Source organism: Carettochelys insculpta, chromosome 6 (genome assembly GCF_033958435.1).
Source record: "Carettochelys insculpta isolate YL-2023 chromosome 6, ASM3395843v1, whole genome shotgun sequence".
Lineage (NCBI taxonomy): Eukaryota > Metazoa > Chordata > Testudines > Carettochelyidae > Carettochelys > Carettochelys insculpta.
In genome coordinates, this window is record NC_134142.1 from 7,243,304 (window position 1) to 7,259,194 (window position 15,891).

Genomic DNA, 15,891 nt, shown 5'->3' on the forward strand with positions numbered 1-15,891 from the left:
AAAAAAAAATTAATAGGAAAATGTACATGTTTATTTCAATAGCGGAACTCAGGGAAGGGAGTGAGGGTGCAGGAGCCAGGGCTAGCGGTTTGGGTCAGGAGACTCAAAGCAGGGAGTGGAGTCAGGGCAGTAGCTCCCCTGGGGCAGGGAGCGAGTCAGGGCACTGGGTGGGTGACTCAGGGCAGGCCTCGCAGGCTGCTTGTAAGGGGGCTCAGGACAGGGGGTTATCTGTGTGTGGGGCTGGGGACAGAGGATGCGGGTGCAAGAGTGAGGGTAGAGACTGGGAGTGTTGGGGGGATGAAGTCAAGGGGTAGTGGGTGGGTATGTGATGGGGCTTAGAGCAAGGACCTTGGAGGTCTGCAGGGGCTTATAGGGAACTTGACCAGTGGCCTCAGGGAGGGAGGATTGGGCCACAGCTCCTGGTACCTCCGCCTGACCCCTGGCAGGAGGGCCAAGTTGCAGCTCTTGACCTCCTCCTCACATCCCTGCCTCTCTTGCGGGAGAAGGGGCAGGGAGGATCAGTTTGGGCTGTGGTGCTCGGCCCCAGCTCTGAGAGGGGACCACGGCTGGTCCCCAGCATCCACCATGGCTGGTCCTCAGCCTTGGGCTCAGTCCCAGGGAGGCTGCCACATCTGTACACAGTTCAAGATGTGCTATGGATTTGTATAGAGGCAGTAAGATAGTCTCTATTCCTCTTTTAAAGATTCCCACCATTGCTTACTGTTTCCACTGTTGCTGCACATTGAGTGAATATTTTCAGAGAACTATCCACAATGGCTCCAAGATCTTTCTCTTGGATAGTAACAGCTAATTTAGCCCCCATCACTTTATATGCATCATCGATAGTATGTTTCTCAATATGCACTAGTTTGCATTTACTAACATTAGAATTCATCTGCCATTTTGTTGCCCACTCACCTAGTTTTGTGAGACCCTTTAAAAGCTTTTCACAGTCTGCTTTGGACTTTCTGTGTTGAGTAGTAACAGAGAGGTAGCCGTATTAGTCTGTACTCCAACAAAAAGCTCATCACGGAATAAATCATTTTGTTAAACTTTGAAGTGCTACATTTCTGCTGTTTTGTTTTACTTTGAGTAGGTTTATATCATCTGCAAATTTTGCCACCTCATTATTTAACCCAGGGGTGTCCAACATATGGGCTGTGCGCCAGAATCCAGCCTGCGGAGCCTTTTCATCCAGCCTGCAGAACTGGAAGCAGTGCCATTTTTAAAAGGGGTCTGAGGAGCTCTGAGCCACGTGGCTCTCATCGCTGCCGCCTGACTCCTCCTGCCTGCCATGCTGAAAGTGTAGTACTCGATTTAATTCGTTTAATGGCTGCAAAACCAATTAAATTAAGTCCTATTTTTTCAGCGGGGAAGGGCACTGAGAGCTATCCCTGTGTGTGGGCAGCCAGAGGGCTGGGGAAGCTGTGCAGCCACGGTAAAAAGGAGATTGTGAAGGAGCAGTGGAAGGCAGCAGCAAGTGGAGTTCCTGTGCAAGGTAAGTGAATCTTGGGTTTGGAGGGTGGTGATTTGGGGCTATAGGGAGGTATAAGCCTGGGGGCGAAGAAGGGGGCAGCAATTTGGAGCTGTGAGGAGTTTAAGTCTGGGGCAGGTTTGTGTTCGGTCCTCCAGAACATGTAAAAAATTCCCTGTGGCCCCGATGAAAAAAGGTTGGACACCCCTGGTTTATCCCTTTCTCCAGATCGTTTATGAATATGTTGACTAGGATCAGTCCCAGTATGGATGCTTGCAGGACACCACCTCCCTCCATTCTGAAAACCGACCGTTTATTCCTACCTTACTGAGCATTTATTTTAAAAATGTTTGTAAAAGAGATTTTGTGCCTTTAGTATGGTGGTTCTTGAACTAATTAAAAAAAAACCACAGATGTAATGTTCTTCCCTCCAATATTGTGACTTCTCTGCTGAAAGGGGTTCAGATTTTTTTGGTGGATAGCCTGATGGGAATGACTTTTCTGCCTGGAGCCTTTTCTCTCAGCATTGCAATGGGCCAGCTAAGTGCAGAGAGGATGGCAACTCACTTGCAAGCTTAGTAAAAGCGGCATGAACAAAAACAACAGCCATACTGGGTCAGACTAAAGGTCCATCTAGCCCAGTATCCTGTCTGCTGACAGTAGCCAATGCCAGGTGCCCCAGAGGAGGTGAACCGAAGACAATGATCAAGCGATTTGTCTCCTGCCATCCACCTCCCGACTTCGACAAAAGGCTAGGCACCACACCTTACCCCTTGCTAATAGCCATCTATGAACCTAAGCTCCAAACATTTATTGAACTTTTTTTTAAAACTCTGTTAGAGTGCTGGCCTTCACAGCGTCCTCTGGCAAGGAGTTCCACAGGTTGACTGTGCGCTGTGTGAAGAAAAACTTTCTTTTATTAGTTTTGAATAGAGGAATCTTGCATAGCCTCAGAGATGTTGCATTCCTCTCATCCCCATCCTTGCAAGGAACACACACTAATCACTCTCTTAAAAATTAAGACTGGGGTGATTTATTAATCTTGTTAAGAACTCTGATACAAAGCACAGTAAAAGGCCACAGACCAGTAAATAAAATGTGGCTTTTGGCCACTTTACAAATTCTGCTACAGTACTACCAGTAAAACAGACTCACTCTCACACCAGTTCAAACAATAAGTTCAACTGGCAAAGAAAAGTTCCATTCACTTTTCAGTTTAAAAAGTTTAATAAAGCTTTAAGTGTTTGCTGGTTTAAATGTTACCAATATCCAAAGGAGAATTCATAATTAAATGCAGTTAGATCTAAAGAACACGATTAGGCTTGGAAGGCAAGACTTTGTTCCGAAGCCATAGGAAATGCTTCTGAATGTGTAAGATTGCAAGAGTAGCAGACTGTACTACAGGCCTCAAGTCACTTAATTTTATACAGGTTATTAGCAATATCTGTAAATATACAATATAAACAACTGTACATACATGGCATATAGCTTTGTTCTCCAAAACAGTAGGCAACTCTATAGCTTAAGACACCTTTGCCTGCCAAAACAAAAAGGCACATCTGAACAAGATTCATGCTAAATACTCGAGATTCTTTCCAACAACTGGGTTAGGTAGTCTTGACCTAGATTATACTTAGTCAAAATAATCAAAACTAATAGTGCATTCTGATATCTTCACCTAGATTTTCAACCCATTTTTCTTTCTCATTTTCAGCAGCAAATGAATGGATATTAAGACATGGCATTACAAATTTGAGAACAGTAGTTGTCATCCACAAATGTCCTAGATTTGTACAAAATTAGAAAGCAAGTAGCCAGAAAGGTTTGAAATCAGTAACACTACCCATCCGCATGCTTGTTTAGTGATTCCACTGTTCTTCCTTTTCTTTTTTCCTTTTTTTTCTTTTGTTAAAAGGCCACTAGTGCTCAAATTTGAAAAATTACGCACCCTTTTTTGGCTCAGTGCAATGAACTGACGTCAGTTTAAATTCATGTAGTGTAGTTTACAGTGCAAAAAATCTTTATACTGGCATAAGTGTCAGCACTGAGGATCTGAGACAAGACAATGCTACCGATCACCTGAGGGTAATGCTGTGGGAGTAGACAAAGACGAGAGTGAGTATTTTTATTTTTCTATTTTTTAAACTTTTTTTTTTTGATCAGCAGCACTTTTGTAAGAGCATTATTTGTGAAAGTACTAAAATACACTGCCTGTTTTGAATAAATAAAAAGGAACTTTACAAATACTATTCCAGTGTCAATGACTAACATGGCTGAGTTCATTGAGGAGTTTCTGCATTTTCTAGCAAAGACGGTCTGTCCAACGGAGGATGGGAAAGCTCCCTTTTGTAAGTCTTTGGTGGCAGTTTTGGTAACTGAGGGCTAGAATTTTGCCGTGGTGGGACTGGGGGAGCTGCAGGGTGGGCAAGGTTGTTGTGACTAGAGTTGAGCGCATAGCAGCGACGCAGTACCCGTGGAGAGGGGGTACTTGGTGGAGTGTTTGGTGAGCTTGGGCATGTGCCGACTTCCCTGAACCGATCTGGATCTCTGTGAAAGCGTCCCACTGGCGGTGGCTGGAGATTAAATGGACAGTTTATGAAGTGTTCTGGAGGCCGAAGTGGAACTGGTGGAGGGGTCTCAGGAAGAGGGTCTCTTGGAGGTGGGGGAGGTGGACTGTGCAGCTGCTGATCAAATGGATTATTGTAAGCAGGAACTCGAGGCTGTATCTTTGGAGGAGGTGGTTGCCTGGGTGGAATAGCAGGAGGCTCATCATCAGATTTTAAACTTCCCTGAAATACAGAAAAAGAAGTCATCCCACGAACTTACATTTCTTACAAAGGAACGTATTTTCTGACATACACAGAATGAAGGTACAGAGCGAAACTATTGTTTCGCTAGTTGAAAAAGTGAACAAACTCTAACCTTTAACGGGTGAAACCACAGGTGGAGAGCACTGGTTACTAAAGAATAATTGTTACAAACCTTGTGGTGGTAACAGTTTTCCCCCAAGATTAAAATCATTCTAATATGCACACACACCCTCAACGTATAATAATGCATCATAGTGTCATGCATTCATACAGTTCAGATTATTTGCAGTTTAATTATGTACTTATCACTAATACTGCCATGTATTTTGTAAGAGTATTGAAATCTTATTACTAAAACCTCAATTCAGCTTTCTGCTATTAAGTTTCTACTATAAAATGGAGGGAAGAGGGCCAGGGCACTGGCTATTCTGTGAGAATTATTAGATGTGAGGATTAAGAAAATAATTACAAAGTTGCACTACATTAGAACAATGTGTACATATCCAAGACCAATGTTTCCTAAAGCTTCTCAAATCTACCAACATATTTACAATCAAGATGCTTTAACACATGCTCGCTCTCGCTCTCACCTTAGAGTTAGAAGCATCCTGATCAAACTTTTTGCGTGGAGGAAGTGGAGGAGGAACCAAAAGCTCTTCACTTAGTTTATGTAAACTCCCACATGAACTGAAGAAAGATTCTACAAAGAGAGGAGGACATATTCAGGTGGTGTACAGTACAGGAAAGCAAAGCATTTTGAACACTTTTTTGAGACAAAACTAGAAGCAAACAGCTATTCACAAAACACAAGATGGGCAATATATCTTCTACTGAACCAGCTTCTGTTGGTGAGAGAAGTTGGTCCAATAAAAGACATGATCTCACCCACCACGTACCTTGAGGTTGACATGACTACAAGGACACGGCATAAAACAGATTCCTGGTGCGCAATGGCATCTTTAACTGTTCAGCCCAGATAAAGGAAGTTATAGGCTAATCATTTTTATAATCTGACACTGCACTTCACAGAGCAGACTTCATCCTGAAGTACACTCTATACCCATACAACAGACGATAAGCAATACTGAATGCCTCAATGTGACAGTCTTCCTATGCTTGCTGTATTTAGAAGAGGAAAAAATAAAGGCCTGATAAGAAAAGCAAGTAGACAACAAAACTATTTCATTTGGAAGCAATTTCATGAAGCATACAGCAGTGTATATGGTTTTGGCATATGTTTAAATAAAAAAAACTGGCATGAAAAACATCCTCCTCCTGTCCAAAACTGATTACATGTTCACATTTGGAGTTTAAAGGTATAATTATGGAACCTAAGAGCAGTTCTGTTGCAATTCCACAGCAAAAAAGAAAGACAGAGCCAACAAAATTAGCACATAAGACTTCAACCGCCACAACTTCATCTACTTAAAAGTTTCCAGTCTTTTCCACTTTTGAGGAAAAAAAGGGATAATTTAAGATTTGTTCAGAAAAATATTAAGATTAGCCATTGCAATATGAAAACAATGGCTTTCTTCTATAGCTTGTTTCTTTCCCTTTATACACATGCTTCAGAGCAGAATGTTAAGTGGATCTGTTTTCCCATTTTCCCAATTTTGTATTGTATTCTACAATTCCAGATTTTCATAAAATTGAATTGCAAATAAAAATATTGCTTTTATTCAATAGGAACTAAGGAAGGAAGGGTTAAGGACAAGGTGGCTGCAGCTGAATATCAGATGTACTAGACAAATGAATACAGTGTCAGATTACACCATACAGTATGGAAAGCACCTTTTCTTTCTCTAATATCAGAGCAAATACTTGCATAATATCTTAGTACCAACCACCATGCTATCTAATTGCTTTGTCTGGGCAGTCAGCAAGCCCTATCAATTAAGCAACAGTGCAGGAGATCAAAAATGGGAAAAACACCCATGTTATTTGTTAGACTCAAACACAAGCGATCCTTAGACTTTATGCATCATTTTACTGTATGCTCTAGTGTGAAAAAAAATCTAATTTTTTAAATTAACTGGTGTAATATTTTATTTCTGTAGCATTGAGAGTTTAATTATTCTTAGGCTCTTATGACATAGAAGTACATTTAGAAAATGGGAATAATTTATTGACAAACTGCAGAAGTTAGGGTACTCACTTGACTGTGGCAAATGGACAGGAGCAAAAATGCTATTGTTACCTAAATTAAAAAAAAAGGATCAGAGGAGAAATTTTATCACCCAAACAGTATTCCCCCACCTTCATCTATTTATAAAATATCCCAAAGATTGGTATATACTGGGGTACATCCTTATATTATCTCTGATGTACTGTCAAATCTTTTATTTAAAACTGGGTACCATTCTAATACGTAAATATTTCTAGGCTAAAAACCTGAAGAGTTGTTGAGAATATACTGCTTTTTAAACAGTATTAATAAAATGTTACAAATAAAAATGTGAATGGTCAACTGGCCACAGACAGTGTAACACACATAGCCAGACTGAGAAGGGAGAAGGAGAGCAAACGTCACTCCAGCATGGATGAAAAAATATAACCTATGCACTACTTAAGCCATATTTCTTTTGACCTTTAATATGAGACTCTAGTGGTACACAGGTCACATGCTAACCTCTTGCACAGTTAACTTCACCTGAATGCTCTTCACCCATCTCAGGTGTCAGACAGAACTGAATGGCCAAGTAGCATTCTCCCACACTATGTCTACACTAAACAGTTTTATTGACAAAACTGGTGTTTTGTTGACTAAACCCACAAAGCATCCACATTACCAAGGCACTGTCAACAGTGAATCGACAGAACAGGGCACTTCTGTTGACACCGTTCTGCTGTTGCCCCCCCAAAGCAGAATGCCTCCCTCAACAGATCTGTTGACAGAAAGCCAGTCACGACGTTCTGGAGGGGGCCTTCTGTCAACAGACAGGGCTTCCGGGACACGGTCAGCCCTGTCTGCCATTCTTCCAGTTGCCCCTTTTGTCAAAAAGGCAGCTGGGCAATCCAGTTGTCGTCTTTTGACGGAGCAGATCATTTTTTTGATCTGCTTTGCAGTCTGGCCACAATCTGTCAATACAAGTTTTGTCAAAAGATATCTTCTGACAGTAACTTCTGTTGACAGATTGTTCTAGGGTAAACATAGCCCCACAGACAACCACTTCCTCAAATGTGCTTGGGACAGACTTTTGTGGGGGGCAGGGCATGGGGTTGGGAAGAGAGAGGAAAGGATACTATTTAAATTCTTTTGTGGACAAAATTACATATGGACTTCTGTTACATACTTGGTACACAGGTTCTGCAGGTGAGGAAAGTGGTAGAAACCCAGTTTGATTGTGCTGATGAAGCAGATACACACTATGCTGGCTGAGCCTGTAACTTCCACGAACACTCATGTGTCATTTGTGGGAGAAAGGGCAAACATTACAGACTTGTATTTGGAACAAGTTTCCCAAGCATAACCTCACCAGCTGGAAACAACTATGCACCATTTGAGACCTCTCTGAAGTTTTAAGGACCCAACATCCTATGGCACTCCTAGTAGTCACACTCTCCTGAAAAGGTGCTCATGGGTTTCCACTTTTTAGTAGAACTCAAGGTTGTTGTATTTACCCAATTAGCACCACTCTCTCTCTCACACAAAAGCCTTCCAATTTTTTTCTAAACCTGTTTTTATGATAAAAAAGTCTCATTGCTATCAGCTCCAGTACACTATAAATGAGACTTGACTTGGCGCTGCAGTAAAGAGGATATGCCATCTTAAATAGCACGCTCTTGTTGATGCCCCTTCTTTCAACACCAGCAAGCACCTCATTGTGACAGCAGTGTCACCCCCCCAAAAATGTCACAGGTATCTGGACATATACAAGGAGCAGCAATCAGTGACACAGAGTCCAGATACAACTTGTTTTAGTTACACATATCTACCCACTCCCCATCTGGAACAGAAAGGCAGCAACTTCTTTCAGGAATTACAGCCCATCTTTCATGGCTCTCAATAAATCTGTGCCTCAAGAATGAGCCCTACTCAAACCCAAGGCAAAGAACAAACTCTCCAGTTACTTGCACAGCTCCCTCTATATAGACAGAGCCTACTAAACACCTATAACTAACACTAACGTGCATTTCTCCCATGCCTAAAGGCTCCCTGGCACACTAGCAAAAGAACACAGAAGGAAGACTACGTTTAACAGCACCATCTTGTGTCACCAGCCATAACAAAACATTTCCCCAGGAACAACAGGACCCTACACAGAGGGCAGGGTAGAACAAAAAATGAAAAAACAAACAAACAAGAAAATATACAATAATTGAGACACATACCGTAAGAACTGTTGAGGTCAATGTCTAAAAATACACTAAGTTCTGAAGAGGCAGACACTGGTGGAGTAGATGGCGTATTCGGAGAAGTTGGAGCTGATACTGCTGACTCATGCTCTGCTTCAGTGATTCTACTGAAACTCATTTTACACGGTTCCCTTTCCAGTGGCGTTGGGTGACCTCGCAAGGTGCCAGAAGCAGAACCATGCCTGCCGGTATTGGGCCTTATTCCAGGAGATTTTAGCGGGTAAGTTGTTTTCCTAGGCTAGAGCAAGTAAACATGATTTGTATTACTAACACCGAGTAAAGAAAAAACATAGTAAAAATGACAACCCACTATCTGATTTTTTTTTTTGGGGGGGGGGGGGCGCATCTTGAGGGGAGAAGAAAGGAATTGAATACAAACACCCTGAACAAAAATCACATTATATATATATTTTAAACAGCAGATAATTTTTGTAACTATGGGTCTATGTTTTTAATGGGTTTATCACGGTTAGGACCAACTACTCTTCCTGGGGTTTTAATACAATTGGGAAAATTTGCTCTAAACAAGAAACCTTTCCTTTCAATAATTCTGAAGAATGGTTAGTTTGGAGCTTCAGATGTGCCCTGATCAGGACAAAAACAGGGGAGTCAGCAAGCTGCATCCCAGGGAAGCTCTTTTGCAGACTGTATGCAGAAGGAGCCAGAGTACAGGGGCAGTCAAATCATGTCAGAGTAAAGATAAAATACGACAAACCTACTGCTTATTCCACAGAAACTCACAAAGCCCTGTATCACAGATTCAAGAGTCAGAATCCCAGGAGATGGTAATCTTTAAAGAAAAAAAACCCTATTCTTCCTTTTGTATAGTTTCTGATATCTGATTTAGTCAGGATGTAATTCTGGAAAAACACAAGAATGACAGGTGCGGCTAATACTGCAATCAAAAGCAGCATGAATTAACCTCAACTACAGTTAATTACTTAAATTAAATTAATGGACAGTTCAAATAGGAGAGGCAGACCCCACAGAGAATGGGAAGATGATATAGTAGATTGGTGCGGAGCTTGTCTACAGAAATTAAGCCACTCTGCACTGGACAGGGAAAGATGGAAGGAAATAGTGAGAGAGGCAGATGACATCAACAGGCGCTGAGACCATCATTCTTGATGACAACGACACTTAATTCTAATACAGCACAGATCAACACTGATTATCTGAAGGTACCTAGGGTCTTATATCCCATCCAGAGTGATGATACCACAGTGCCTCCAGAACACACTAACCGGAATTTCAGAAGAACAAAGCTCACATTTTACAAGACAGGGAGGTTACTGACTTGTAATTAGAGGTTCTTCAAGATGTGTGGTTCCTGTATGAAATTGACGTATAGATAACAATGTCCACAATGTGCCTGAGATCAGATTTCTAGCAAGTACTGTTCACTGGTACCTGCCCAGACAGATGGTCCCCTTGTGCTCCAAATGGAGTGTATAAGAAGCAGGATGGACAGATGCGTCTCTAGTTCTATTAGAAGCCAACCTCAAGGAAAACGTGTCCTCCTTCTTATGAGCGTGCCTCTGACTCTCATGAGAAGCCCTGGATGGCAACACCTTGGAAATCAGCTGTTCTGACTTCCTCTCCTGAACCTTTGCTTGTTGGGACACAGCTTGTTGGTTGTGGTCAGCGTGCAGGTGGGCTTCCCTGGGCTGGATCAGATGGACGTCTCATGACATCTTACAGAAAACGCTCTCTCAGACAGAACACTTATGTCTCATGGTTTGGAAGGAAAATGATTGGAAAATACTGCACTTAACTGAGACGTGCCTCTCCCATATAACAAAGGCCACATTAGTGCTCATTGCTCACTGAGAAGGAACAGGGACAGGAAATTACTCTGGACATGATCTTTGTCCAGAGAAAGAGATGCCCAGAAGGGGAGGAAAAGTACATTTTCAGCAAATATACTACGATTAAAATGCTAAATACATTAAAATGCTAAAAACTATTTATAACAGATTTATAGGTTTGCAGAAAGAAAGAAAATCTATAGACAATAAGGATTCAGACTCAGGCCAAGTGAAGGCACAACAAACTGGAATGGCAGCAGTTTGCACTGCCTCTCATATCTTCCTTCAGAGCACAAGGACAACCGCTGGATAAAAAGGCTCCAATCTCAAGCACACTGTGCACATGAGTACAAACAGGCGGAATACACACAGGGACATTTTCAAGGAGGCACTATTTCAACAGCACTTCATCTGATTCTCCCGACAGATGAGGAATATCACATTAATTGGCCATAAAACACAAAACCTGTCTGCCTCTTTAGGGTCCTCTTATCCTAAGAACAAGAAAAAGGTGCTCCTGATTTGCCAAGAGTTACAGCGAAGATGAGGACATAATAGTAAACTTTCTATGAAGCAAAGTAACAGTGTGAAAAATCATATCCTGCTTCAGCAGCTGTTGTGTATCAAGTGGGCCTGTCCCACGAAAGCTCACCAAACAATTCATTTCGTTATTCTTTAAAGTGCTACATCTCTGCTGCTTGCTTTGGTTGGAGTACAGACTAACACGGCTACCTCTCTGTTACTATTTAAAAATAAAAGTTAACTTAAATCACAATCAGCTATACTGGACTTCACAAGATTGTATCTCACTTTAAAACGTCTAACTTATTTCAGTCTAGAACTGAAAGAGAATTTTCATTTAGCTCTGAAAGCAAAACTTTATTTTTGAAAACATGCCTCTGAAAGTCAGTGAAAAATTAACGTTTCAAAATGCTCTTAACAAAAAGGTTCCTCCTACCTTTATGCAGCTTTTTCACATTCTGAAATAACAGGGCTTCATAAGGCTATCAAGTCATTTTGCAAGTTCTAGTGAGAAGAACTATACTTCATCAATTCTGACTTTAAAAGTTATTCAAAGTTTTCATTGTAAAACACAATTTGCCTACATAAGCCAAAAAAGGTATGTTTTTAGGAACTAAAACGATACCTAAAACAAAAAAATCCAGCAATTTTGGAATAAAAAATCTGAGAAAAACCCAAGAAACATATCTACAATTTAAAGGAACTATATAAAAATGATTAATATTGATATGAATAGTTATTCACTCAAGTATTACTTGATTTAAAAAGCATAAAACAAATTACAAGAAAGACTTACAAATCTAGGCGGCTGCTTGCAGTTTCGAGGTTCAATTTCTAATGATTTGTTGAACAGGTAGTCTGTAAATTCTTTTTCTGGTGCATTTCCCATAGGATTGAGATTTTCAAAGAACCGCTAAAATGAGGTAGACATGTTTCAATAAATAATTTTACATGCTCTTATCTATAGATACACACAGACAATCCAAAACTGTTGAAAGAAATTTTAACATTTTAACATTTCACTGGCTAAATACAACTTTTATTCTACGGTTAACTTATTCCTGCAAAAAATGCAGGAACGCATATGACAAATGATAGCAAAAATCATACATATTGATAATTGGGCTTTGAAGGATTAGTTTGTTAATCAGTATATGTCAATTTCAGCATACATATACAAACCAACAACGTATTTCCATTGACAATAAAAAACATGTAGACATAGGCAAAGTAAGAAAATGCTGCTTGAAAACTTAAGGGCTTGATTTAAGGACATTTACTTCATACATTTTGGCATGTAATGTTGACAAATTGTCTTAAGTGTTATAAAGCTCTAATTTTTTGGATCTCGTCATCTATCATTAAATAATTCTCATCTGACCTCAGTTTTTCTGACAATCCTGATGGTTTAAGTAGATAAAATTTGAAAAAAGTTTATAGCAAACATCAAGATTATCTGTCAAAATATAAAAAACTGAATCATGCCAAGTATAATAAGGTGAAAACTACTGATTAAAGGAAAATTTTAAGGCACAAATTGAGCTATTTTAAATGTAACAATATTCTGTAAAATGCTTTTACCAATGAGTACTTTTTATATATAAAACAAGAAGTCCTATGGCACCTTGGAGACTAGCAGATTTTTACAGGTACATCTAATGAAGTAGGCCTTTGCCCACAAAAGCTTACGTGCCAAAAAATCTGTTAGTTTATAAGGTGCCACAGGACTTCTTGTTGTTTTTGCAGATACAAACTAACAGCTACCCCCTGATACTTACCATATGTATGACTTATCAAGTATCTCAATGCTGTTACCAAAATCTTGCAATTCCGTTGTTTCAATACACATTTTTAAACCAATACCAATACTTACAACCTAACTTAAGATTATTATATTTGTTTTTCTTTATGTGCTTTCAAATATTTTAATGCTTCTCTTCATAATTTTAAAATTCTATCACTTAACTTTTTCATAATTGTCCTTAATAATTAACAACAAAATTAAATAACACTGTCACTCAGCTACTATTCCAGAAGTGACTGATGCTGAACACATTTTATTCCAGGTAAGAGCGTATCATAGATTTAAATAATCATATTCTGATATTCTCTGTATTTTTCTCATTTCTCATGCAGCCCAACATTTTGTTGCTTCTTTGACTGCGGCAGAGCAGACATACTTATTGATTTGTCCCAAAAGCAGCCCAGGAGGTTACAGTTAAGCAATTACAACCACTCAGTTAAACAATTCAATTCTATGTGTAACTAGTTTAAATTATTCCTTACCATGAACATTCCCTTACATTTACCAACAACAATTTAATCTGGCATCACATTGCCTATTCACTGTGATTTAAGTCTTTCTGGAGTTCTTCAATATTTTTTAGTTTTAGGCCAATCTAATTCTGTCTCATCTGCAAATTGTGCCACTTAACTACTGGTCCTAGTTAGAAACCTAGAGAAAACCACTTTCTCTTTTGCCATGTTGAAAGGCTGTCATTTATTCCGACTCATTGTTTTCTATCCTTTATTTTCAAATCCATAGCTGCTTGTCCTACGATTACTTAACTTCTTCAGCAAGCTCTTTTCAGAAAGATTGTCAAAGGAGTTTTGCATTAACTGGATACGTATAAAGGATTCTAATATGTCAAAACATCACACTTTCTTCACAGAAACGTAAGTCACCTAATATTCATCCTGTTTCATACCTTTTTCCTTCCCCTTGCTCTAACCTATTCACTACTCTCTAGAAAGGTAGTCAAGTATAGTGACAACCAAACAAGAAGTATGTGTTGTATAGTAGTGAGCAGAAGAGATATGTGATTACATCGAGTAAGGATTTGGAATTAATATATGCTTTGATACACCACCTTTTCTTTACCAATTATGGTTAATGTGCTATTAAGGCAGGCATGCCCATATCTACTAGTACACCAGAACAAATATCAGTGGAGTATCTGCTACTTAGCTGTTTTTTTATACATATATACATTCGTGCTCATACATAAAGTAGACGCATTTTGTATTTTTTCTTTGATTACCCGTATTTCTGGTTCTATCCGTAAACAGTAAGGTTGGTTTTGATACTGTTGAATTTCCCCTGTAATCTCAGCTACTTTTCTCCTCTTACTGAAGTTGATTAACTCTTTCCCTTGTCTTTTAAGAAAGTCCGGATTCCCTTCTTCCGTCTTCAGAATATTTGTCAGATAGATACCTAATATAAAGAAATAGTTCAGATTTTCACATTTCACCGCAACTGCTGTTTTTATTTTTTTCAGATAAATGCAAGCAAAAAGTCCTCAGCATAAAGAGAGCAAGCCATTTCCATCAATGCACCAATACTGCATTAATCAGAAAAAGCAAATGAGCTGTGCCTTCTCTCTGAAAACCAAGTATGTTACTAGGAGAACAAGTTTTATCTGATTATACTGAGGTGAGAGTCTAGAGATCACAATCAAACAGGATTCTTCAGTGTGCTTAAGTCATCCAGAAAGGAATAGTGTAAAGAATGAGAGAGAAAATTAATGTTTATGAGAAACCCTTTTTTATGACTTTGCATATAAAGGCAATACATAATGACTTTCTAAAACGTAAGAGTCACAAAACTGCAAAGGAATACTAAAGCATTGGAGGACAATAACTAGCAAAAGGAGCAATAATCATAGCTTGTACAAAATTGTTCTTGAAAATTAAAAGTTTTATAGTGTGTCAAAGGAGCAAAAGACATCTAGAATTTACACAGCACACTCTGTAACCAAGAAAGATGCTGAATTTAACTATTCACAAACACTGACATTAAAAATCTAATAAATCAAAAGTTATAAATAGCTCAAGGTCAATTCTTCAGTGTGTAAAATGTAACACCTAACCTCAATGCATTTGCAGGTTCTTAATTTACTATTCATATTTGAGGTAACAGAAATGCAACATGAAGAACTTGACTCCAGCCTGTAGGATAAGCTTACCAAAGAAAGGCACGCAGGGTGGGTTGATTGACTTGAGTTTCACGAGGTATTTCTTAAAGTGATCTTGACTTAATTCTACTGCTTCATCCAAAACTCTCTTTTTCCTCTCCTGTAATGCCTAATTTATTGAAGAGAAAACAAAGCAAGAATGTATCTTTTGTGTGGTTTAAATAGTGAAAATAACCTTTACACTTGTGTTATTGATCTATAAATTAGCAAAAATGTGTGTTGGAGCTTCTTCATGCTTTAGGAACACTGTCGTACGAATAGGAATATATATAACTCAAAGATGCCTTTTGCAAAACAGGTCATGTAATATATCATTTTTCAAGTTACTATCTGCTGAATGTGTACATCCTATTTTTGTACATGTATGATTCTTGTACGTGAGGTTAAAATACGTAGTGTGAATCTGTTTTTATTTCTAACTAGGTGAATGAGAGACATTAGTAATACTTTACAAACTTAATAGCTCAGTAGTCAAACCAACAATCTGTGAATGGTTTTATTTTTCCTTTAAACCCAAAAATGAGATCAGTCAAGAAAGATGTGATCACACCATCTGGTACTGGAATCCATCTTGAGTACAGTACTTTTCCATGGGGATGAGGAGACTGAATAACGGGTTCTCATCTTGGAGGAAAATCTACTTAAGAAATGGAAAGCAATCAGGTCTTTGTCAACAGCTGGCTTTTGAAATTGCCTGCCCACCCTAAAAGGATACACATGAAGCCTGAAATTGAAGAACTCTGAAGAGCAGTAGACTGTGGCCAAAATAAAGATCAACTCTGACTTGAAGCATTTGACCTGATACAAGAACCATTGTTTAGGGTAATATTGTGCATGTAAGAAGTTTCTTAGCATATGAGGATGAGCTGGCATCTTTTGTTGATTTTAACTTATTTTGATCTGTTTTTACTTGCAGTCACTTAAATCCTATCTATTATACTTAATAA

General features: G+C 39.1%; 1 protein-coding gene across 1 annotated transcript in view; it reads right to left on the minus strand.

The window, feature by feature from the left end:
- Nucleotides 1-2,682: 2,682 nt before the first annotated feature.
- SOS2 (SOS Ras/Rho guanine nucleotide exchange factor 2) overlaps nt 2,683-15,891 on the minus strand; it is a 119,334-nt gene continuing 106,125 nt past the window's right edge. Inside the window, exons 17-23 of the mRNA XM_074996177.1 lie at nt 14,936-15,053; nt 14,012-14,184; nt 11,767-11,883; nt 8,617-8,878; nt 6,440-6,481; nt 4,875-4,984; nt 2,683-4,263 (exon numbers count right to left, since the gene is read on the minus strand). Coding sequence (XP_074852278.1) covers nt 3,754-4,263; nt 4,875-4,984; nt 6,440-6,481; nt 8,617-8,878; nt 11,767-11,883; nt 14,012-14,184; nt 14,936-15,053 — 1,332 coding nt within the window. The 3' untranslated portion in view covers nt 2,683-3,753. The remainder of the gene's footprint in view (nt 4,264-4,874; nt 4,985-6,439; nt 6,482-8,616; nt 8,879-11,766; nt 11,884-14,011; nt 14,185-14,935; nt 15,054-15,891) is intronic.